The 24,049-nt window shown below is 53.4% G+C and overlaps 1 protein-coding gene across 11 annotated transcripts in view; it reads left to right on the top strand.

The window, feature by feature from the left end:
• Positions 1–24,049, top strand: part of AKNA (AT-hook transcription factor) — a 52,530-nt gene that overhangs the window by 16,760 nt on the left and 11,721 nt on the right. For 10 of the 11 annotated variants that reach the window (XR_004626546.1, XR_002142006.2, XM_034664367.1 and 7 more), the window contains 13 exons: positions 1,286–2,346; positions 4,090–4,164; positions 9,273–9,429; positions 10,127–10,269; positions 13,066–13,125; positions 15,042–15,169; positions 15,653–15,860; positions 17,362–17,516; positions 17,611–17,754; positions 18,658–18,904; positions 19,877–19,983; positions 20,740–20,951; positions 22,378–22,540. Coding sequence is in view for 9 of the 11 variants with exons in the window: in XM_034664367.1 (XP_034520258.1) it covers positions 1,286–2,346; positions 4,090–4,164; positions 9,273–9,429; positions 10,127–10,269; positions 13,066–13,125; positions 15,042–15,169; positions 15,653–15,860; positions 17,362–17,516; positions 17,611–17,754; positions 18,658–18,904; positions 19,877–19,983; positions 20,740–20,951; positions 22,378–22,540 (2,860 nt within the window). In the remaining 2 variants the exon portion in view is untranslated. Of the gene's footprint in view, positions 1–1,194; positions 2,347–4,089; positions 4,165–9,272; positions 9,430–10,126; positions 10,270–13,065; positions 13,126–15,041; positions 15,170–15,652; positions 15,861–17,361; positions 17,517–17,610; positions 17,755–18,657; positions 18,905–19,876; positions 19,984–20,739; positions 20,952–22,377; positions 22,541–24,049 lie in introns of all 11 variants that reach the window. The other variant, XM_034664370.1, reaches the window with a different exon arrangement.

Here is a 24,049-nt window from a genome sequence, read left to right as displayed (position 1 = left end):
ACACGGACGCATGCATGAATGGGTGGGTGGGTAATGGATGGGTGAGTGGGTGGGTGGATAGGGGATGGATGGGTGAGTGGGTGATGGATAGGTGAGTGGGTGGTGAATAGGTGGACAGATAGATGGATGGGCGGATGGATAGATGGATGGCTAGGTGGGTAAGTGGTGATTGATAGATGAGTGGGTGGTAGACAGGTGGATGGATAGATGATTGAAAGGATGGATGGTTGAATCAATGGGGAATGGGTGATGGATGGGTAAGTGGTTGGAAGGATAGTGAATGGATGGGTAAATGGATATTTTTTGACCATATTGTCCTCCCTCCTTCCCTTCTTTCCTTCTTTCCATTCAGTCAACAAATATGGAGCACTTCCTCTGCAAATACAAATACTCTGCCCCCATGGAGATTTCAGTGTAGTGGGGGAGAAAAATACTAATGAAACGATCATGTAAACAAATGGAAAACAGGAGCTATGATAAGTGTATAAGAGGTATTCAATCCTATGAAAACCAATAAAAGGGAGAATCTGAGCTAGTTAGGAGATCTGAGATTTCCCTGATGAGGTCAAGGTTGAGCTAATGTCTGAAGGACAGTTAGGAGTTAACTAGGCAAAGGGAGGGAGAGAGGACCCTGGCAGAGAGATCAGTGTGGGCAAAGGCCCTGTGGTTGGAGCAATGTGGCATGGCTAGAGCAGGGAGAGACTGAGGGGGACCATAGGAAAGAGATGGATTAGGAGAGCTAATGGGGTATGGAGACAGGGATCTTGGGACCATACTCTGTCCAGGGAACAGGAAGGTATTGCTGAGTCTTCAGACGGAGCATGAGGGGTGAGGATTAAGGAGATCATTAGGTGGCTACTGCAGTAGTCCGGGCAAGAGAGAATGTTGGCTAGAGCAAAGGTAGGTATTAAGAGCACGAGGTCCGTTTGAGAGCTCTGTAGGAGGTGATCATGACAGGATCAGGGGGCAGAATGGATTATGGGGATTGGGTGGGGGGTAGATGGTCAAGGTGCTGACCAGGCTTCTGGCTTGTGCAACTGGATGGGACGGTGTTCCCATTTGCTGAGACAGGAAATACGGAGGGGACAGCCAGGTTTGAGGACCAGGTTGGAGGACTCGAGACAATTAGAGGAGGTGCAAGGTAAGTACTTGGCCATACAGGGGCGATCACTGGGATTCTTGCCATCACTACAGAATGAAGAAATGAAAGCCCAGAGGGGTGAAATGACTCAGGTCACAGTGAGTCCAGACCTGGTATATCCTGAGCCATGACCTGTCTTTCTAGAGTTTGAAGCGGAGGATGTGGACAGCCCAGAAAGTTCCAACTTGCCCCTCAACTGGCTCCCCCATCAGGATCCTCACCTGGCCATGACTGAAGAGGAGCCGGATGAAGCCCTCGGAGGTCCTGAGGTGGAGGAAGCTGGAGAGAGTGCCCCAAGATTGGAGTATGAGACTGGTCTCAGCTCAGGGGGCAATGGAAACACCAACCCCATGGCTCTGGGGTGGGGTCAGGACACAGGCTGGGTGTCCTCTGGCAAACAAGCCAATGGAGACAAGCTTCCAGAACATTCTGAGGACAACCCAACTGTTGACCTCAGCTCTGTAAGATCCTGGAGCAGTGGGACCATGAGCCTCGACCACCCCAATGACAGCCTTGATTCTACCTGGGAAGGAGAAACGGATGTCCCCCAGCCCGTTGCCCTGGCAGAACCCTTACCACAGAGCTCCAGTCACCACCTCCTAACCCAAAACACCAGAACTGGAGGAAGCGTTGCTCTGGCAACCCCCACGGAATTCCAGGACTCCTCAGTACCCCAGGCCCAGAGCCTCCAGTGTCCGGCAGATAAGAGGAAAGAAAGTACCAGCCTTTCCTGCCCTCAGTTGGGGGACCAAGCCTGGAAACGGACGCGGACATCACCTAAACCACTCCCTTCTCGATTCACCGGCTCCATCAGCCCCCCGAATCCACCTAGGCGAGGCCGCCAAGACAGGCTGCCACCCAAGCAGGGAGCCACTCTGGCTGGCCACTCATCTTCTGATGCCTCCAAGTACGGGCGGGGGCAGCTGAACTACCCACTCCCTGATTTCTCCAAGGTGGGACCCCGGGTGAGGTTCCCCAAAGATGAGAGCTACCACCCCCCCAAGGCCAGGAGCCACAGCAGGCAGCCTCGGGGCCCTGCCAGGCCGCTGGTCTTCAAGTCGCCTGCCGAGATAGTACGGGAGGTGCTGTTGAGCAGCGGGGAAACCTGCCCGGCCCAGGACCCGGCTCCTACACACCCCATCACCAGGGTACCCCAAGAATTTCAGACGCCTGAACAAGCCACCAAGCTGGTCCATCAGCTCCAGGTAAGCTGGACCCATGTCTAGAGGCATGTCACAAGGCACCTGTTGGCCCAGGGTTCGAGGCAGTTTGGGTAGGAAGTCTTAGGACTGGGCCAGGAATCCCCTGCTGGTAGAGCGAGGGTTGTCCCCGAGCTGGGAGCATAGTCCTAAGCCCTTTGCTCAAAAAGAACAGCGCTTACACTCATGGCCCAAGGATAATCCGCGTGTTTGTTTTTAACTTCTGGTGGGAGAAATTCAAAACATGCAGAAGACAGAAAGCGGTATAATGAACCCCCATGTACCTGCCACCCAGCCCCCAGCAACCTTTTTCACCTGTGGCCTCACCTCTTCCCCCACTCACCGTACTGGAATGTTTTGAAGCAAATTGCAGGCCTCAATCTTACCCAGAAATATTTTGGTGTGTATGTCTAAAGATAAGGACTCGCTCTGAAACGTCACGATCCCATTAACATACCTAAAAGCCAACACCAATTCCTTAATATACTCCATATCCAGTCCGTGTTCAGATCTCCACTGTGTCTCGTAAATGGCGTGTTTATTTCAGTTGGTTTGAATCCTGTCCAAACACAGCTCATCTATTGCATGTGATCCATGTGCCTTTCAAGTCTCCCCCATCCCACCCCCACTTTTTTTAGATCTCTTTCTTCCTTTTCGTTTATTTGTTGAGGAAACCAGCCCTGTCCTGGAGGGTCTCCCACATTCTGGAGTTTGCTCACACACCATCTCGTATATCTTCCTATGTTCCACTGTCCTCTCCTTGTCCTGTATGTTGTCAGTCTAGAGCTCGAAGGTTTTTTGGGTTGCAACCATCTGTTTATTTCCCCTCCAGACCACCCACTCCATGCGGGTAGGGATTTTTATTTTTTATTTTTTTGGCAAAAGCACATCACGGGTGGTTCGTTGAGGAGGCACGGGATGCTTGCTCGTCTCTCATTTGTGATGTCAGTGGCCACCGATGGCCGTGGCCTTGATCCAGTCCTCCCTTTGGGGGTGACAAAGTGGTAGTATCCTAATGCGATCGTTCCTTCTGCATTTACTTGCTGGAAATCTTCTATAAAGTAAAACTTTCCCTCATCAACTATTTGGTGACCAAGGTCTTGTTCATGCGGGAAGCACAGGAGAAATGCTTGAGTCTGTCCTTCTAATTACCAGTCTGCAGAGCACTGTTCCCCGACATCCTTCAAAGGCGGCAGGTGCCGTCTGTTTTTGCCTTTGTCCTGTCGTGACTTGTTGGATGAAGCCGTTCAGTTTTGTTTAGGGCAAGTAGAGGCTCGGAGTATGTGCGATTGTGATTTCCAAGTCTTCTATGGGGCCCTTGGATGATTCATTCCCTCTGCCATTAAAAAAACCCACGTAGGAACACATGGTCCTCCAGCGCTGGGAGGAGAGCAGTGGGGCAGACGGATGTGGGCCTCAGCCCACAGAGCCAACAGATGCACAGGGAATTAGGATGGATGAGCAGACAGGTGCAGTCCTCTGTGACAGGGGTCATGCATCAAGGTAAACCAGCCCAGAGGCCCTCATCCCTGATGTACTCTCAGCGAAGTTAGCAGGCTGTCCTGCCACCTCTCCCACTCAGAATTTGGCCACAGGGGGCGTGGGTTGCACGCGAGCCTGAGGGGATCTGCTTAGCTCCCACCTCTGAGCTCTCACACTCTGAGGAACCCTTTGGGGGGTGGGCTCCCGTGAGGGGTCTCACAGTGAGGGGCATGGGCGCATGACCGTGTCGCTCCCCCTCTCCTGCAGGAGGACTACCACAAGCTCCTCACCAAGTATGCGGAGGCCGAGAACACCATTGACCAGCTGCGCCTTGGGGCCAAGGTACCGGCTGGGGCAGGGTGGAGGTGGGGGCCTGGCCCCTGCGAGATGACACTGCCCCACAGTCTTTGTTCCTGCCTCCTGAGACCCCAGGGATACGAGAACCCGATCCTTAGTCTACCACAGAGTCCCTCTCTGGCCCTGGGCATTGACCTTGCCCCTCTGCGTTCTATCTCCTTTATCATTGATGAGCTTTGATGTCCTTGAATCCAGGATTTTCACCAGAGCAGCTCTGGACTCAGACCAGTTGGGCTCTGCTCCTGGCTCCATTACTGACCAGCTGTGTGACCCCAAGCAAGTTTCTTGGGCTCTCTGAACCTCAAGGGAGTAGCACAGAGTTTCTGCTCGGCTCCTGGTGCTTATTTCCTGGGCCTGATCCTTCCCGAATGTCTCCCCCCTCCCCCCCTGACTGAATGTCCATATGTAGCAGAGGGAGTGAGGAGGGGGAAACCCATCCACACCCATTCTGCTCAGCCCCCACCCTGACTGAGGAAGAGGCTGTGAATTCTTGCTTGAGACCTTCCCCTTTCTGGGGGTGAGGCAGGAAGTGGGGCCTGTTGCAGCCCCTCGTGGCTTCCTGCTTCCCCTTCCCCGCTCTTGCCCCATCAGGCCACAGTGGAGGAGGGGGTGGGAGCTGAGGTGCAGAGATGCAGACCTTCCCTGTCCCTTGCCTGCTCTCTCAGGGCCCCCGCCTGGCCTGTCCCTGTCATGTTCCAGGACCCCTCCCCAGCCACAGGCTGCCCTCAAGCCTCCAGAGGCACTTCTGTGAAGTGTCTCCGAGGCAGCCCTGATAAGAAAACGGAGGAGGTCCTGTTCTGGGAGCAGTTCTCCTGTGTCCCCATACCGGTCAGGACGCAGGCTGGTCCCTTCCATCCTGGCCTCCTAGGGCACGTCGGCAAAAAGGGGTTAATCAGATCTTCCTCCTGGGAGCCAGTGGGTTCCCTCCGATGTCTTAAGGCTCCCTTTAGCTCTCTGAGCTACGGAACCAGAGTCAGGGTGGAAGGGCAGGGGAAGGTGGGGAGGACCTAGGTGGGGCTTGGTGAGGCATCCTCCCTGGGGGAACCATGCCCACATGGCTGCAGACTCCTAGAAGCTCCAAGGAGAAAGGAACTGGCCATTAAATCCAAACTCTCAGCTCCCCCATCTAACAAATTGGAAATTGGGTCCCCAGGAGGGGCAGAGGCTGCCAGAGTTCAAGGTCAGGGGCAGAGCTTTGGAGTATCTCCTCCCTCCCTCTTCTCCTTGCTTCCTCCTCTACTCACTTTAGAGAGTGAGTCAGTATGTGGAAAGCACTTACCAGGGCCCGGCAAATACTTCCGAAGAGATGGGGACTATTTTTCTTTTGAATATTATTAATATGAAGGTGTTTATTGGGTGCCCAAGCTGGTGTGGGCAGGCATGGACACCATGGGAGCACAGCCGTGGTGCCTCCTGTCATGGGTGCTCCCCCAACCCAGTGGGGACCCGAAGTCTTCCCACGGGCGGTCACCTTGTCCTGCCTGATGACCCAGACCCATCTCTGGTGTGTGAGAGGAGCATAGGAGGGAAGGTGGGAGAGGCTGGGAATGGTTCAGTACCAGCTCACCCACTCTCACTACTTTCTGGAAAAATGACTCCTTAGTTTGGGGGTTCTCCTCAAGAGAAGGGTGAGCACAGGTCAGCTAGACTCTTCCAGAAGCAGGATGATTCTCTCCTGGTCCCCAGTCTCACAGCTGCCCTGGTGGGGCTTACCGTCCTGGTGGGCTGAAGAGGACACAGAGCCCAGTTGGGGAGGGGATGGCACGGTCCCACGGGGCCTGGGGGGCTCCGGCTTCCCGCTGGGCTTTTTACCCTGTCCCCAGCTCTGCAGACTCTACCCTGAAGACTCAGGAGACCCCGGTGTGGCTTCCTGCTCAGAGCCCTTGCCAGGAGGCCAGTTCACGGAGGCAGAAGTGTTACTGCTCCCCCAGACTAAGCCAGTGCAAGTGGACTCCCCAGGGACCTGCTGAGCCCACCCACTCCCCCCCCCACTCTGCTCAGAGCTCAAGGGGAGGGGTCGACCCATGGGGGAGGGAGCCAGGCTAGGGCCTTGCCCTCAGGGCACCCAGGCCAGCCCAGTAGTGGGTGGGCAGCAATGGGTGGGGACCTGAGGGAAAGGGACTGGCATGTACTGAGGCCCAGGCCCCAGGCTAAGTATTACCAGGGTGAGCAGGATTTGGGCTCTGGTGCTGGGCATGTGGCAGAGGCACAGGGACAAGGCAGAAGGACAATGTTATAGTGACAATAACAGCAGTGATAGTGATGTTTACTGAACACTTTTCTGAGTTATTTACCACTGGGGAAACCGAGGCAGGGGAAGCTAAGAAATTTGCCCATCGCCCAGCAAGCAGGTGCCAGAGCTGGGGTTTGAGCCCAGCAGTCTGGCTCATAAGCCCACCATTAACCTCACCCTCCCTAGCAGAACCAGACTAGGCAATGGTGGGTCCTGCAGCTGGGGAGGCTGGTGGGGAGTTCCAAGGCCTGGCCTGGGGATGCCCCTGGAACCGGACTGGGGGTGGGGGCAGGGAGCCAGGGCTGCTCAGGAGTCCCTGCCAGGCTCTCTTCTCTCCCCCAGCTCAGCGCCAGAGTTGATGGTGATCTCACTGATTTGCTGCCTTGCTGTCACCTCCCCCCAGCTGCTGTCCCTGGGCTCAGCTGCAGGGGCATCTGGAGGGGCTGAGGAGACCAGAAGCTACCCCAGAAAGGGGGAGGGGCACATAAACCTGGCTTTCCTCAAATGTGTGTTCTGCTGACCGCTCCTTGTACCAGGAGCCCCTGATGGAGGTGGGGGGCGGGGTGGGGGGGAGCATGGAGGTTAGTCTTCTGAGGAGTTGGGGGAAACATTTCCTATTCTCTCTACTCTCCCCCTCCTCGCCCCATTCATAAAGCCCATTAGCATTTTAAAGGCTGTGAGCAACCCATCTGTGCAAAGACCAGTCGGTTACTTAACCCCCTGTTTCCCACACTTGCTGGTCTACTGTTCACTGATTAACCCCCCTGAGGGAGCTAATCTAGCCTCCGGGAGCTCCACAGGACACCCTGGTTTAAAAGGAGCACCCTGGGGTGCTGGAGTGGGTGCTGGCTGTGTCCAGACACAGATCCTGAGAGGGCGGGGCCTAAGCAGCTTCAAATTACCCACACTCACCCCCAGCTCCCCCTTCCCACGGCTCTACAAGGAATTTTGGCCCCTCTGCTGAAACAGTTCCCATTCCTGTTGCTCCCCAGGTTGGGCCTTGGTGGGCTGGGCGTGAGGCTGGGGGAGGGGCAGGGTGGGGCAGGGGACACTTGCAAGAGCGCTGGGCCTTCCCCAGATTCGGGTCACCATGGGAGGAAAGGGGTGCTAGTGGGAAAGCCCCCACAGGCGGGTCTGAGCAGATGGCAGAGAGGATTATTGAAATCCAGCTATGTTCTCATCAGAGGCTGCATCTGAAGGAGGGGGAGGCACTGGGGGCCAGGCCATGCTGGGCCATTGTCCCTCACTTTGGAGTAGATTTTTCTGCCACAGCCAGGACGTGAAGAGCAGCTTAAGCAGGGAGAGGCTGCCCGCCTGGGCCTGGGGGCTAGGGAGCTGTCTATCAGGCATGCCCTAAACTGCCAAGGTCAGGACCTTGGGGCAGCAGGGAGCAGTAAGATAAGCTGCCTGACCAACTGGGGGGCACTGAGGCACCACAGGGGAATAGCTTTTCCAGGGACCTGCCTCCACGATGGCCACATAAATGACAATGGCGATGATAATGGTGATGTGATGATGATGGAGAGAACGATGATGATGGTGATGATGGTGATGATGATGATGGTGATGATGGTGGTGATGGTGATGGTGGTGATGGTGATGATGGTGATGGTGATGATGGTGATTGTGGTGATAATGATAGTGATGGTGATGATGGTGATGATGGTGATGATGGTGATTTTGATGATGGTGATGATGGTGGTGATGGTGATGATGGTGATTGTGGTGATGGTGATGATGGTGATTGTGGTGATGATGGTGATGATGGTGATGATGGTGGTGATGGTGATGATGGTGATTGTGGTGATGATGGTGGTGATGGTGATTGTGGTGATGTTGATGATGGTAATGGTGACGTGTAAAGATGGCAACAGAAATAATAATGGGGATGGTGAATACGAGGGTGGTGGCTTCTGTTTATTGATCACTCACTTTGTGCACAGAGAAGTTAGTTAAATCCCCTGTTCTAGGACTCAACAGTGGCCAGCGGTAAAGCCCACCAGTGAATATTTTGAGCTTTGTGGGCCATACAGGGGCTGCGGTAATGACTCAACACCGCCGTGCTCGCATGAAAGACCTCAGACAATGCACAAGCAAGCATAGCTGTGTCCACTAGAAAAGTATTGACAAAAACAGACCATAGTTGGCCAAGCCCTGCGCTGGCCCACCATCCCTACACCAGTCTCCTCTACTCTTGGGCTTCACATGGTCGTCCTGATTCCAGACTTCTCCCTCACAGCCTGGGCTGTTTACCACTTGAAATCCCTCAAATGATGGAGACCTGCTACAGCTGAGAGAGTAGTTTGTTCCCTTGTTGGTTTCCTCACTCATTTAAACAGCCATCAATTGCTGTTATTATCAATGGGATAATTATGATTGAAAATGTTTTTATTAATAATAAATACTATATGATTATAATTATACTTGCTGTATGTTAAATACATTAATTATAATTGTGGTTACATTATAAATTATGATAACAAATATTATTAAAAATGATTAATATGGAAAACCATAGTCTTTAGGATCACAGCAGGGTTATAATCTCAGCCCAAGGATTTATAACTGGAGATTTTGAGTGAGTGACTTAACCAAAGTCTTAGTTTTCCTCTTCTATAAAATGGGGATGATAGTCCCTGCCCTGCTTCCCCTTCAGGACTGCCAGAAAGAGAGGATGAAAGGGCCTGTAAGTCCTTGGCCCAATGTTTGGCCCCCTCCCAAGGGCTCCACTAAAGGTAGTATTAATTCTTACAAGCCATGTTTGTTGAGTGCCTAAGTGATGGTGTGAATGAAGGGGAGGTCTGTTGGGGGTTTGCCCCAAGCCTGACTTGGCTATGCTCATGCCTCCCCTCCCGGACAGGTGAACCTGTACTCGGACCCGCCCCAGCCCAGCCACAGCATCCACACAGGGATGGTGCCCCAGGGGACCAAGGTCTTGTCCTTCACCATCCCACAGCCCCACTCTGTGGTGCGGTGGTCAGGCTCTGCTGAAACCCCACAGACCTCTGGGGCCTCAGGTGAGTCTGGGAGAAGAAATGGGACTGGAGGCCTTCTGCCTGTGATTCTGCTCTGGGGGCACTTGGTTCCCCTTGGGTGACACTGGCTTCAGGCCAGGGGAGGGAGGGAGATGAGGCCCTTCTCTGGGACCTTCGACTTGAAGAAGGCAGATGGAGATGTGGAAAGCGTCTTGCCTAGAGCCAGAGCAGCCTGGGGAAAGCCCTAGCTCTGAACTTGGCAGTTGGGTGACCTCAGGCCCATTGCAGAACAGAGAGGACTGTCACTATGGAGCCCACATGGGGCCCAGGCTCTGCGCCAAGGCTTGCCATGTGTGATCCCAGTTAATCCCCTCATCAGCCCCACTGAAAGTCAAGGAGAGGCGAGGACATGCTGAAGGTCACATGCCACAAAGGAAGGGGAAGGGTGGGGATTTGAACCCACGACTTTCTGAGTTAAAGCCTGAAACACTGACTGGGAAACCAGAGGCCTGTCTTGGCCCCAGCTGTGCGTTCTAGGACAGATCCAGACCTCGTTGTCCCCCATACCGGGGACCGACATCACCCAGCCCGCATCCTGGGGCCCCTGTGAAGACAGTGTGATTGCCATACAACAGTTGTAGCTTGATGATGGCGGGTGTGGTTCTGAGGTTCGGTGCTAGTCCCTCAGCCCCAGGAAGGACAGTTCTTGGCCCCAGCATTGAGTGGTTGTGCATTCCAGGGTGGCCATCAGCTCAAGGAGACCTGAGCCCCTCCTTGTCTGCCCCAGCGTGGCTTCTGGAGAACCCAGGCATCGCCCAGGACCAGCCCTCCGCAGAGCGGACCCAGAAGTTGGCCTCTCAGGCCAGCCGGTTCCTGAACAAGGTGAGGGGAAGCCCAGCTTTGCCCAGGGGACACACAACTCACCTGGAGAAAGTGGAGCCTGTGCCTGCCTGAGGGAGACACTCTCCACAAGGCTTACTTTTTCCTCCCTGCTGAACAAAACTTGGCCATCTCGGAAATAGGAGCCTCTGCCCCTGTGTAGAGGCCGCTCGGTCTAGAGCCACCTCCTTGTCACTCGGCGCTGAGTTTCACTCCCTTTTTTGGCATCGGGTCTCATCCAACTCCCTCCAGCTATGCTTGAAAGTATCTCCTGGGTCACCTCCCCAGGGGAGACTCTCAGCCCTTCCAGGATTCAGGAAGGATAACAGAACCTCCCCTCTACCTGTTCCTCTTCAGGATAAATGACCCCACTTTCTTAGTTCATTCATTACAGACATCCATTCTCAGTCACTTCTCAAAGGGCCTTTATATTTTCACCAAACAGTCCAAGTCACTGTGAATTGTTTGCAGGTCTATTTATAGCTATACCCTTGGCCTTCTGCCAAAAGCGCTTTAAAGCTGCTGAGAAAATCCTTGCATTATAACCACCTTCTAAAGACGGAAGTAATGAAACTGGGCGGCAAAGGGGAAGTAAGGGTAGAAAAAACTAGAGTGAACTAGTATGAAATGAATAAACAAAATGTCCTGTTGGACTCTGAATGCTTTGAGCTTCCTAGCTCCCAATGCAAAAAGGGAAAAGCAACAGCTACATATATTACTGTGTCCATAAAAAAATTCCTTCAGAGTAATACCACCATTTATTTATTTATTTATTTATTTATTTATTTATTGTAACAGTTTTACTGAGATAGAATTCACATGTCATCCAATTTACTCCTTTAAAGTTACTGCTTCAGTGGGTCTTACTATATTCACAGTCATCCCCACAGTCGGCCTTGGAACATTTTCATCACCCAATAAGAGACTCCATCCCCATGAAGGGGTCGCTCCTCATTCTCCCTGTCTCAGTCCCTGGCAGCCACTCGCCTACTTTCTGTCTCCACGGGTTTGCCTCTTCTGGACATTTCACTTAGAGTCCTCTAATACTCATCCTTTTGCATCTGGCTTCTCTCCGGGAGCAGACTGTCTGCACGCATGTATCGTAGTAACATGAACAAGCACTTTATCCTGTGTAATCCCCACCAGTCTGAGTCCCGTCACAGAGGGATGTGGCTTCTTGTCCTGTGTGTTACAAAGCAAAGCCAAGGTCATCAACCATGAGCAGGAGCTGGGGCACAGCTGACCCCTGATGACCCCGAGCTGTGTTGTTTGCACAAGAGCCACAGGTCATGTGGCCCCTGAGTACTTGCCAGGTGGCCAGTCCAAACTGAGACGTTCTGTCAGCGGGAAACACGCTGGATTGCAAAGACTTAATGCAACCACAGAATATAAAATAGCTCATTCATAATTTTTACATTGATTACATGTCAAAATAATAGTTTAGGGTCACAAAATGTATTATTAAAATTAATTCACCTGTTCCTTTTTTACATTTTAAATACGGCTACTAGGAAATTTTATTTTATAGAAAATTTTAAATTGCATATGTAACTTGCATTATTTCTATTATATATATATGTTATGTAATTCATTGTATTATATAAATTTCGATCTTCTATTTTGGCACTAACCTAGAGCTTTCCTAGAAATCCCAGAAAGCCCCAAATCACCTTCGCCCTATTTTTCGTAGTTAAAAATTTTTTTGTGAAGGTCATAGATGCACATGGTAAAGACCCTCACATAGTACAAAGGGCATATTCATGGAAAAGTCTGTTTTCCCTCACTTGCCCTTCTGTTTCATGCAAAAATGTTCAACACACACACATGTGTTTATAGAAATGGTCACATAAGTATGTGTGCTACATTGTACCTTGACTTTTTTTTTTTAATTTTTTTTAAATTTTATTTATTTATTTGACAGAGATAGAGACAGCCAGCGAGAGAGGGAACACAAGCCGGGGGAGTGGGAGAGGAAGAAGCAGGCTCATAGCAGAGGAGCCTGATGTGGGGCTCGATCCCATAACACTGGGATCACGCCCTGAGCCGAAGGCAGAAGCTTAACCACTGTGCCACCCAGGCGCCCCGTACCTTGACTTTTTTAATATCCTAAAGTTGACTATTTTTGGGTAGGCGATGGATTCACTTTGTTCAAAGTTCAAAAGACGCATATAATAGAAAGGCTTCCTCCCCTTCCTGTCTCCCACCGCGCCCCCGCCACCCAGTTCTCTGCCCCAGAAGCAATGAATGGTTCAGTTTCTTGCATCCTTCTAGAAGGCATTTATAATATACAGGCAAATGTATTTATATTTTTCCTTTTTTATTTCCTCGATATCTTGTACAGACAGTAGCGTCTTATAAAGACTGGCCTGTCCCTGGACTTGACACTGAAGAGTAGGTCTTACTTTATTCAGGAGCACGTGCACATGCCGCTTTCTCCTCTTGGTGGCTGCGTACTGTTCCACGGACAAGCTTTTAGATTGTTTCCCACTGACCCCCAGTTATGCTGCAGTGAACGCTCCTGTCTCATAGGCCTTCGTGCACATGAGGGAGTGTGCTTTGCTCTCAGTGAATTCTGGGAGGCTTCACTTTGATAGTTCCAAAGTTGCCAACGCCGAGGCCCGGCGTGGAGCCTATTTCTGGCATCTGCCTTTCCGTGCCTGGCAGAAAACCTACATCCTGAGGCGGGACCCAGTTCCTGCCGCCAAAGCGTGAATGTGACTGAGTGTGAGGGGCCTGAGGGACCCATCTCCCAGGGTCTGGATTCATGGAGCATGTTTCCTTTCCCCTCCCAACGTCCAGGTGGAGTCCTTTGCAGGACTGATGCAGGCGGGACAGCTGACGCCCCAGGACCAGCTCAAGGTACTGCCCACTGCAGGAGATGCCCTTGGAGCTGCCAGACGACGGCTCTGTCTCCCACAGCGGAGTCTCTGAAGCCTCGTCTGCCACAAGACAGGCCAGAGAATCCCAGACACACTGTCTCCTTTGAGAGCAAACACCCCCTGCTTAGCCTGCCATGGTCACAGTCATGATATCACAGGATTACCACTCCTTAGGCGCTGACGGTGGTGTGCCAGGCCCCACAGCAAGCCTCTCATGCACACGGTTTCATTTTCTCGTAGAAAGCCGGTAAGGCAGTTACAGTCATCACCCCCATTTAACTGGAATGGAATGGGGAAGCCCAGACAGGCGACGTGAAGGTCACACAGCTGGTAGGCAGCAGAGCCCAGACCCAGGTCTGTCTGATTACCAGTTCCTGGGTGGTCCCACTGGCCTGCAGTGCTTCCCACGGACTATCCTTCTTCCCGGCCGCCAGAAGAAGACTTTCTCTTTTCTTTACTCTTCTTTCTGATACAAGTAATTGCCCAATATTTGAAAACCAAGGGGAAAATGGGGGGAGACTTAATCCAACCATTATTGGCTTACTTCCTTTTGAACTTTGGTATTTCTAGATAAACTGTAGTCCGATATAAAATCTAGATTTCTGCTGCCTCAGCGAGGACCCTGGGAAGGAGCAGGTGGAGCTCTCAAAGCTGGGAGTGAGGGGTCAACGAAGGGGCTGGTAGAAGGGCTGTGGGCAGGATCCGGGCATGTGACAAAGAACTGGGAAGCCCAGGGACTGACTGTTCTCTCCCATGGGGGCAGGACAGATCCCATGGGAAGCCAGCAGGTAGGGTGTCCAGCTGTCAAGGGAGGCACAGAACAGGGTGGGGAGAAGAGCTCGGGTGGGTGGGGTGGAGAGGGGCAAATGCAACACACTTGGTTTGTAAAAAAAATACTATATTTTCACTGTCATGACTCTGTTCCTAATCACTGTGTTAACATGTAGACATCATCCTTTTTCTAATTGCAAAATGTGTGCTATGTGTTATATTATCTCATTGAGAAGATGGGCAAGGACCTTGAACCTCAAAAACCATTCCTTTCCTTCTCCTCTATCTTAATTCCCCCATATGCGGAAAGGTCGAGAGCTGTTGGAAGATCAAGCTTGCCCGGGAACTAGACTCTAGGTTGCCCTTGAACTCAGCCTGCCGTCTGCACGGAATGAGTGGGATGGGGATGATAATAAGCCGGGAGTGATGGTCCATCCTCCCATAGTCTAGCCATCTGTTCGCTATCACCACATTTGCTCTGGAGGCCTGGCATCATTGTTAGGCCCATGAGCGCTGAAGCTAGAGGACCCGGGTTCAAATCCCGACTACAACTTGCTTGCTCACTGTGTGACCTTCACCAACTTAAATAACCTCTCTGTGCCTCAGTTCCTCCTCTTTAAATGAAGATGATAAATGACCCCTCTAATTCGGATTCTGTTGGAAATTAAATGAATAACGCAAAGTGTTTTAGCGTTGAGCCTCGGTGCTCAGTAGCTGTTAGCTATTGTTATCCGTAGTGTGGTGGTGATAAGACCATCTGTCCTGAGAGTCTATAAGGATTTGGGAACAGAGTGACTCATGTTCCCAGATCCACAGTTTTGAAAAGAAGCATGAGGATCCATGGTCTCTCAAGTAGTGGGTCTTTGTAGGGACAGAGTGATGGCAGGTTTGACACCAGGAGCATCAGGGAACATCTGAGAACTTGCAGCTCTACCCAGGAGAGACTGGTGCTCTCTGGAGCTTCTGCGAAGGCTCTAAGCTATGCCTCCACCTTGCTAGTCTGATGGCAGAGGCTAGACTGGGGCGGTAGGTTTTAGAGAGTCCTAACTCCAGCTTTGCAGGGACTTGGGGGCCCAGAGCCCAGGGGGGCTGCGCACTCAGTCCTCCTGGCCTGGTCTGTTTCAGGTCTTCCAGCACCTCAAGGCTGCCCACGCAGCCCTGGAGGAGGAGTACCTGAAGGCCTGCAGGGAGCAGCAGCTGGCCCAGCAGCTTGCCAGCTCCCAGGGGACACCTGGAAAATTCGATCCTGACAGGTACATGCTGGGGAGGGAGGCCCCTGGTTCCCTTGGTCGCCAGGAAGGGTCACTTCGTCCTCATACTTCATCTGCTACAGGAACAGGGAGAAATCCTGCCCTGGGTAGCAGCATATCCAGGTGGGGGAGCGCCTGAAGGCTGAGATCTGTGTCCTTTTGGACTCACTGCAGTGAGACGTGACCTTGGAGATGAGCCCGGAAAGCACTCATCAGAGTGGGGAACCAAGGCCAGAGGGGGAAGGGATTGACTCAAGGTCCCACAGCCTGCTGGTGGCAGAGGGGGACTCAGGCAGAGGCCTCCTGGTTCCCAGTGGAGTCCCTTTTCACCTTGTTTTGTCGAGTTCTCCACATAATCCAAATTAGGACGTTGAGTGGACCCTCGGTTGGCATTCTCTGGGGTTTCTGCTCTCAAGCACGGCCTCCCGGCCCTGCCCGATGTGGCTGCTGTCACAGGCTCTGGGTGCTGATGTCTCCCCCTTGCAGGGAGCTAGAGGAGGAGATATTCCAGCTGGGAATTCGCCTGGAAGAGCTGAAGGATCACATGGACCAGAATGAGCAGGAGTCCGAGCGAGTTGGGTCAGACTGCACTCCAGACAGCCCCCCAGCCTCGCCATCCCTGCACCAGCCAGCCTGCCTGCCTTCTCCTTCAGGACAAGCCCCCGCCCTTGCTGGCCAGACCCTCTGCCCTCAGGTACCTCTTTGCCCAGCCGTCCTGGACCATCCCTTCCTTCTCTTCTCTGCTAATTGACTTCCTCACTACATCCTTGTGAAATACGTACCAAATGCCAGCACCCATGTCTCATGGTGGAAATTCAGTGGGAAACAAACAGAAACAGGTGGCCTCTACCCCCATGGAGTTTTCTGTCCAGCCAGACTAATTCTGTTTTGCTCAGGGCTCCAAAGGAGAATTATGGGGCTCTAGGAGAGTAGGTAACAGGGTAACATGACCAACTTTAGAGGGCCAGAGAAACGTTCCTTGAGGAAGAAATGTTTTCACGGGATCAGAGGGTGAATGGGAATTGCTTCACGCAGAAGAAGAGAAGCCGTGCAGCAGGGGAAACAGCCTGTGCAAAAGCCCTGTGGTTGGAGTATGGACCGTGACGGGGAAGGTGTCTGAGAGCTATGGCTGGAGCGCAGGCAGGGGCCCCATGCTGTCAGGGCTTGTGAGTCCTGGCAAGGGCTTGGCCTTAAACTCTGCATGGGTTTTTCAGCAGGGGTGTTAAAAGAGGGTGTGCAGTTAGGTGGGGTGGGGCAGGGCAGATGGAGAGATGTGTACGGACCTGAGAGAGGTGTAGAAGGCCCGTTTTCCCCTACCTGCCATGGTGGCGAAAGGAAGGGGGGAAGGGATGGCCTCTAGCGTCCCAGGGGACTATTCACAGATCCAGAGACACTAGACAAGGGCCTGCGCAGAAGGGACTTTGTAGAAGTCTCTCCGGCCCATGTCACAAGCCCCTGGGAGATGATCATTGTTTGCATGGCATATAGTTGAGCAGAGTGAGGGGACAGTGGTCACACGGGTGACAGCAGGGGAATCTCTAGACCTTGCTACCCATGCTGCACAGACGTGTGTGTTGGGGACGGAGCAGGAGGAAGGGGCAGCATGGCAGGTGAGGTGGAGGCTGGCGGCGGGCTGGGCGCAGCGGAGCCCTTGGCGGCCCCGGGATGGGGGGAAGCTCTCACACTGGGGAAAGCTCCCCCAGGTGCTGCCTCATGCGTTAATGGGTGAAAACCTGAGTGCATCATCTTGAGGGGCTCCCATGCTCCCGCAGGGGAGGTGTTTTGGGGGCTCGGGGTCCATACTGGAATGCAGCGAATGAGGAGAAATGCTTCTGGCGGGAAATCTGGGTTTAAATCTCAGCTCTGGCCCTCATTTCTGTTGTAAGCTGGGGCAAATCATTTGAGCTTCAGTTTCCCGTCTGTCAAATGGGCTGTGGTAGCTGTCAGGGCTGGGCTTATGGAGAAGTGCTGCCTGAGCAGCGCCTGGCGGGGAGCAGATGTGCAGTTAAGGGCAGTCAGTGCTGAAGATCGCACCACCCTGTCCCTACGCTCTGCCCACGCATGAGGGTGATGGGGTTCAGGAATCTAACCTATTACTCTTCAGCTCCCAGCATGGGCCTGGTATACGGTAGGTCCCTACAGAGTGGTGTTTGCTTATCTGCTGAATCTCTGTCCCTCCGGCTTTCTGGCCCCAGGCTGATGCTGCCAGCGCAGGCCCCTGCGCGTCACACGTGAGTGTGGAGCTTAGTGCAGCCAGCAGCGAGGGGGACGACAGGCCCCCGGGCCTCCCAGCACCACTCAGGCACAAGGAGCTGCAGGTGGAGCAGGGTTTCCACGGCCTCCTGGAGCGGTGAGTACCAGGAGGATGGCCGGGGTGTCGGGCCCAGGGAGCAGATCTCGGCTGCCCTTGCTGGGCAGGGGTCATGCTCCTTTGTGTTCCGCAGGTACCTCAGCGTCAAATCCCTTCCAGAAGCCGTGCAGATGGAGGGGGAGGGGGAGGAGGAAGAAGATGGTCAAGGCCATATAGTGGAAGTTGATGGCCCGACTCCAGCTCCAGGAAACTCCAAGGCTACCAGGATCCCCAGAAGGTAGCTCCCAGCCCCGGCTGAAAGAAGTCACAGGGCCCCCCTCAAGTATGTCTGTGAGCGTCCCCCACTCGTCCCTGAACCAACTCTGAAGCCACAGGGGTGGTAAGGGTCCTAGTGAGCGAGACGACTCTTTATGGTTTAGAAATGGTTTTCCCGACCTGTTGCTCTCATCTCTCCAAGCCCTGGGATGAATCCACCACGGAGACCTCTGGCAGTGATTCTGGGTGGGGCGGGCATGGTTTTTGGTGGGACAGAGGCGGCCTTAGATACAATTACTCTCCTTTTCAGTCTCAGACCTTCCAAGTGCATCAAGGAGAAAGTTTCAGTGCCATTACATCCTCAGTGCCTCTCTTGATCTTCCTTTAAAAAGAAAGAGAGAAAGAAAGAAAGAAAGAGAATAAATGAGCTGGCCTCGGGCCCAGAGCCTTTGGCAGATGACAGGATCTATTGAGAATAGAATAAGACTGTTTTCATGTGTCTTCTGTTTATGTCTAAAGTTAGTTTCTATTTGTCACACGAAATACTGATCTTCCATGTCTAAGGATGACATATGCCTTTGAGGAGATTGAAGTTTCTGGAAGGGGCTGAAGTAGGGAAGATAGGAGGCAAGTTTCTGGGTACCTGAGAAATGATACAGTAGCTCATTTGTTTGCACGCTGTTGCCCCTGGGGTGTGTTGGGCGGGTTTTGTTGGCCATCCCCATTTGACATATGAGTAAAGTAAAGTTCAGAGAGGGGTGGTGCTTTGCCCAAGGTCACACGGCTAGAAGATGACAGGACCAGGGTGGGCCACCGGTGGTGTCTGGCACCTGAGCTTGTGTCCCGGACGGTATGACTCCCAGGACAGGGCTGGGCAGCCCCTGCCAGGGCTCAGAGTCACTGTGTCTCTCCTCCTGCCTGCCAGGGAGACTGTGGAGCCGGTGGGGTCTGTGAAGCCAGCAGGCTTCCACACATCCGCGGCCAGAGAGGGGTCCCTCCGGGGCCTGGACAAAGCCGAGGCTGCTCCCCCAGGCCCCAGCAGGCCACCCCACCCTCGGGGCACCAAGACTACGGGATCACACCGGAGTAGTCTAACCAGCCTAGAGGGAAGTGGCATCTCTGAACACCTTCCACAGAAGTCTCTGCACCAAGCTGGGGGGCCCCACCCAGAGGTAAGCATGCAGCTGGGGTGGGATCTCCTGGAGAATTCTGGCCCCCAGCCTTTGCTCACACCCTTCCAGAATGCCTGCTGCTCCCAGTCCTTGCCAGTTAGAGTTCTGCCCAACATTCAGGGCTGATGCCCAGTGCCACCTCTTGCTGTCACTCCACCTACCCCTGTCCCCCTGCCAGGAGCTCTTGCTTGTCCTCTGAGAGCCTGTGGCCCATTGTCTGCGTTTCTCTGAGCCTGCTGAGCACAGATGGGGGCCGGGACAGTCTTTGACTGCATGGCCTGTTTGTGACATTAGAACAGCAATTTTTAAACTGTTGCAGGAGTCACAGATCACTATGGAAGTGTCACTTATGCTATGGATCTTCCCATAGAACAACGCGTATACATGTGTGTACACACACACACACACACACACCTGTGGTCTTAATGACCCTGTAGTAAGAAATCTGCACGAGACCACGAACTTGTTGAGGGCAGACACCTGTGTTGCCTGATCGTGTTCTTCGTGCCTCTCATCAGACCCGGTGTTGAGGAGGGGTGCACGTTGGATGAATTTTATTCTCCCGATTCATTGGGCCGGGGCATTCTGCAGTCAGACAGGACCCTGGCATTCCAGGCCCGAGGGGGGAGACCTGTAGTAGCATGACTCCCATGCCCAGGATGAGACCGCTTTCTCCTTCCTTCTCCTTCCCCTCTTCCTCAGCTCAGGAAATCTGCCACAGGATCTCTCCCGAGGGCCTCAGGGAAGCAGGACTTGCTCAGGGTCCTCTCAGGGCGTGGAGTCCCTGCTGTTGGCCTGCTGCTGGTCCTGAGCGCCTGAGGACCCTCACACAGGGGCCTGGCTGCTGGGAGCTGGGCCAGCCTCCCAGCCTGTGAGCCTCTGGAATGTGAGGCCCGGGCCTGGACTGGGGAAGGGCTTCCCAGCTTGCCTCAGGCACATTCCTGAGACTTAAAGGGACACTGCCTCTTTCAGGAGCCCTGGATGGCGTCCCCAGAGACAGACAGTGGCTTTGTGGGCTCAGAAACCAGCAGAGTGTCGCCCCTCACCCAAACACCAGAGCACCGGCTCTCCCACATCAGGTACCCCAGGACCCCCCCCCCTTCCCCATCGGCATCGCGCATGGAGCAGTAGCCTGGGAATCAAAGTGCGGTGAGCTCCAGAGCAGGGGTCGATGGTCTGGGCATTCTCAGAGCCCTCACCTCATCCCCCAACCAGGGTTCCTTGCCCCCATCTTATGGATAGAGGGGAACCAAGGTTCCGAGAGGGAAAGTGACTAGCCCAGTGTCACTCAGGCAGTCAGCAACGGCCCGGGGCAAAAGTATCTTTGAGCAAATGAATGAGTGAGTAGAGAACGAAGATGTACAGGAGTGTGGTGGGAGGTGAGGGCCAAGGATAAAGGGCAGTCAGGGGGACAACCTGGGATGAGACGGGGCCGGAACCCCCAAGGCAAGGACTGAGGAGGGGCCTCGGGTGAAGGGTGGACTGACGAGCCGCAATGTGGAATGACAGCCTCCAAAGCTGGTACGGCGCCCCATAGGAGGCCTGCCCGGCCACCCAGGGCTGCGTAGGAAGAAAGGATTAGAAGTTCTGTTGCTCCGTATGTTTTCTAAAAATGAACTTGAACTTTATCATCTTGCATCTGTGGGGAGGCAGGTGCCCAGCTCTGCTGTTTAGACAGAAATGCATGTATAATCAGGTGCACCCTCAGAAACCCTGTGCATGCAGGGGTGCCAAGACTCAAGGTCAGGAGCTCACCGGCTTAGCATGTGGAAGGGCTCAGAGGCCAGGGCCTGTCCGTGCCATCGCAACACGTCTCTCCCTCCACTCTCCCTTAGCACTGCGGGAACATTGGCCCAGCCTTTCAGTTCGTCTGAACCCCGGGATGCAGCCTCGCACCCCCAGACCAGGGGTCCTCCAGTCCCCAGAAGAGCCACGGAGCCCAGCACACCCAGGAGCCGAGCCCAGAGGCGACCCTCGGGCCGGGCCAGTCCTCTGTGGCAGAGGGCAGCGAGTTTCCCCGCGGGGCGGACGCTGGTGGCCGAGACGGGTGAGTGGACGCATCTGGGTTGGCCTGAACCGGGAGTGGCTAGATGGCGTGGACTGAAAAATCAAACCAATAAAAAACTTCATCCCCCATTAGGATACAAAATATCCTACAGGTTCATGGTGGGCACATTTGAAACTACAGGGAAAAGAGAAATAATATGCCAAAAACCATCGCAGCCACATTTGGGTGTCGAACCCATGGGCTGTCCTCTGTGCCTGTGTGTGTGTTTATTTAGATACACTGGAAACACAAATGGGATATAGTAGCTCTGTGTTTAGTAACCTCCTTCTTGACTAACATGGGGTCCTGAATACCTCCATGTCTTTAAGTCCTGTGATTTCAGTTAAACCTTTAAAGAGATGCACATAAGCTTTTTACTGAAATTAAACATACAAGAAAGAACATCATTTGATGAATTTCCACAAAATGAACACAGACCAACAAACTGAGTGTGATGAGAACCCCAGCTCCTCCCTGTCACCCCTCGCCCCTCCAAAGGCTCTTTCCAAGGCTCATCATTGTAAACTTTTAAAGTTAAAGTTTAATTAAAAGTTCGATCAATTATGGATTCGCATGTAGTTTTAAGACATCATCCAGGGAGATTCCATGTGCCCTTCACCCGGTATCTCCCAGTGATAACATCTTGCAAAACCGTGGTGCAGATTTTGACCAGGACCCCTTATGTTGCCCCTTTATGGACACATTACGTCCATGCCCTTCCTGCCTGCACGCCCTCCTTAACTCATGGTGACCTTCGGTCTGTCCTCTCTTTCTGTAATTTCATCGTTCCAAGAATGCCCTGTAAATGGAATGATGGAAATGATTTTGGGGTTGACTTTTTCACTTAGCCTCTTTCTGGAGATTCATCTAGATTGTTCCCTGTATCATAGTCTGTTCCTTTCTCTATTATTGATTAGTGTTCCAAGGGCTCCTTGGGCGAATGCATAGGCCAGATGAGTGGTATTTAGCCTCTGATCGCCTTTGAGAGGCTAAAGTTTTGAGTCCTCTCCCCAGAAGCATGCACAAAAGGCAAAGGTGTGATTGTCATTTTAGGGGGACACAGGGGCTTTGGAGCCAGTCCCTGAACAACATGGTGATGCATAGCAGAGTCTGGGGGGGGGGTCCATGTGAGGAGCAAGTCCTCATTACAAGGGAATGTTCGTGAAGACGCACATCTGATGCTGAATGGTGGATGGTGGGGGGAGTCTAGGTAGAAACAGCTCTGCAGGCCCAGCTCTGCGCTCCAAGCTCCTAGCAATGACCACATCTTCGGGTTCTGAGGTCAATGGGGCAGTGACCTCATTGGAAACTTCAATTATGACCTCAGCCGGCACTGTCTCTTTGCCCATAACCTCTACCCGCAGAAATTCGTGCTGGGAAGATCCTTTCTGGGTAAACTCACCTTGGTCTCTTTCTGCCTCCCTAGAGGTCCCTGGCTCAGAGTTCGAGGGGCGAAAGCGGATTTCCGAACAGCTCCCTCCAAGCGTGACAATCAGCTCCCCGCCCACTCTGGCCCCTGCAGCCGCCACTCTGCCCCATGGAGCAGCAGAGAGCGCCCACACCTTCCTCCTCACCAGGACAGGGCGAGAGTAAGTGGGGCCAGCACAGAGATGGGACGGTGATGCCCGGGAGAGGCTGGGGCTTGCTCAGCAATAATGTCCGGTGGTGGCCGTGCAGGGGCCCTCGGACCCTGCCTCCCAGCTCAGAGCCGCTCTGTGAAACCTCAGTGATGCTAACTTTGAGGACACTTCCCCAGCCAGTGGGAAATGACCCAGGGGTTCACCTTTCTGGTGCTGAGACCTGGCTCCCTGCCCCCTCAGTATTTCTCGTCCAAGGCTGGTCTACACTGCCCGGCGGTTGATTTTCAGCAGTTGCTGCTGTCATTGTATGAACTGACGAGAGACTGGTCCTCGATTCTCTTCTTTTTAATCCAAGCACCATCGTTCTATTAAGAAAGTTGTTCCTTGTTTGGTTGAACAGAAGTGGGAAAATAGGGTGGCCAGCCCTCTTACCTCTCCTTTGAGTTGCTTTTGGCCAATAATCAATCCCATGCCTTTGTTGCAGGGGGGTTATCTGTCCCAGGTGCACAGGGAAGGCTGCTCTGTGGGACCCCTTCGGAGGCCTCTGGGCCTGTGCCATCATGGGCCTGTCATGTTCCCTGTTTGCAAAGGCGGGTGATGGGCTGGCGTTTGGCTTCCGGGCCGGGGTTTAAGAAGTATGCTCCCGCTGTCTCCTGTTGCACCGGTGGTGGAATTCCAGCTCACATGTCAGTGATACACTAGGCCTTGGGGATACGATAGTGGACAAGACTGTCCTTAGCCTAGGAAGGCTCGCCGCCGCCTTGTAGGATGAACAATAAACACATGGTCACACTCCCCAGTCCAAGTGCAGTGGGAGCAGAGGCTCTGAGGCCTGTGGGAACACAGACAAAGGACATGAGGCCCAGTCAGAGGCTTCAGGGAGGGCTTCCAGGAGGAAGGGGTATCTCAGCTGAGACCAGAAGGAAGGGAGATGGAAGAGTGTTCCTGGCAGATGAAAGCATGTGCAAAGGCCTCTACGGGTGAGAGAGCACCCATCACCTTTGCAGAGCCAAGCACTCATTTTAGCCGGGTCCCCGAGCATGAGTGCAGTGGTGAGCGCTGAGCTGTGGAGAGGGAGCCTGGGAGACCTGGGGCGGGGGGGGGCCTCGGAGGGCCTCAAACACCATGGTGAGAGATTTGGATGTGGCTCAGCTCAGAGAAATGAGTTCACTGAGTATTCCCGAATGCATATAGGTGCAGCTGAGGACGAAGAGGGGAATTTTAAACAGAAGTGGCAAGGTCATGTTCACGTTTTAGAAGTTCTCTGGCCACTAGCTGGGTGAGGAGGAGGCAAGGTGGGGAGACTGCCAAGAAGGCCGCTTCCCCAGGACAGACAGGATGGAGACAGTCAGCAGGAATGGGGGTACATTTGAAAAGAGACACTCAGGCATTGGGCCCATAGGACTTAGGAGCTGGTTAACTTTTGGGGGCATTCAGGGAGGGAGAATAGTCTCGAATGAGCCAGACTTCTGGCTGGCCAACCAGTTGGACACTGATACAGAGACGGGGAACTCAGCA

This window comes from Ailuropoda melanoleuca, chromosome 7 (genome assembly GCF_002007445.2).
Source record: "Ailuropoda melanoleuca isolate Jingjing chromosome 7, ASM200744v2, whole genome shotgun sequence".
Classification (NCBI taxonomy): domain Eukaryota; kingdom Metazoa; phylum Chordata; class Mammalia; order Carnivora; family Ursidae; genus Ailuropoda; species Ailuropoda melanoleuca.
The sequence above is the reverse complement of the archived record's forward strand: the minus strand, read 5'-3'. Positions and strand labels throughout refer to the sequence as shown.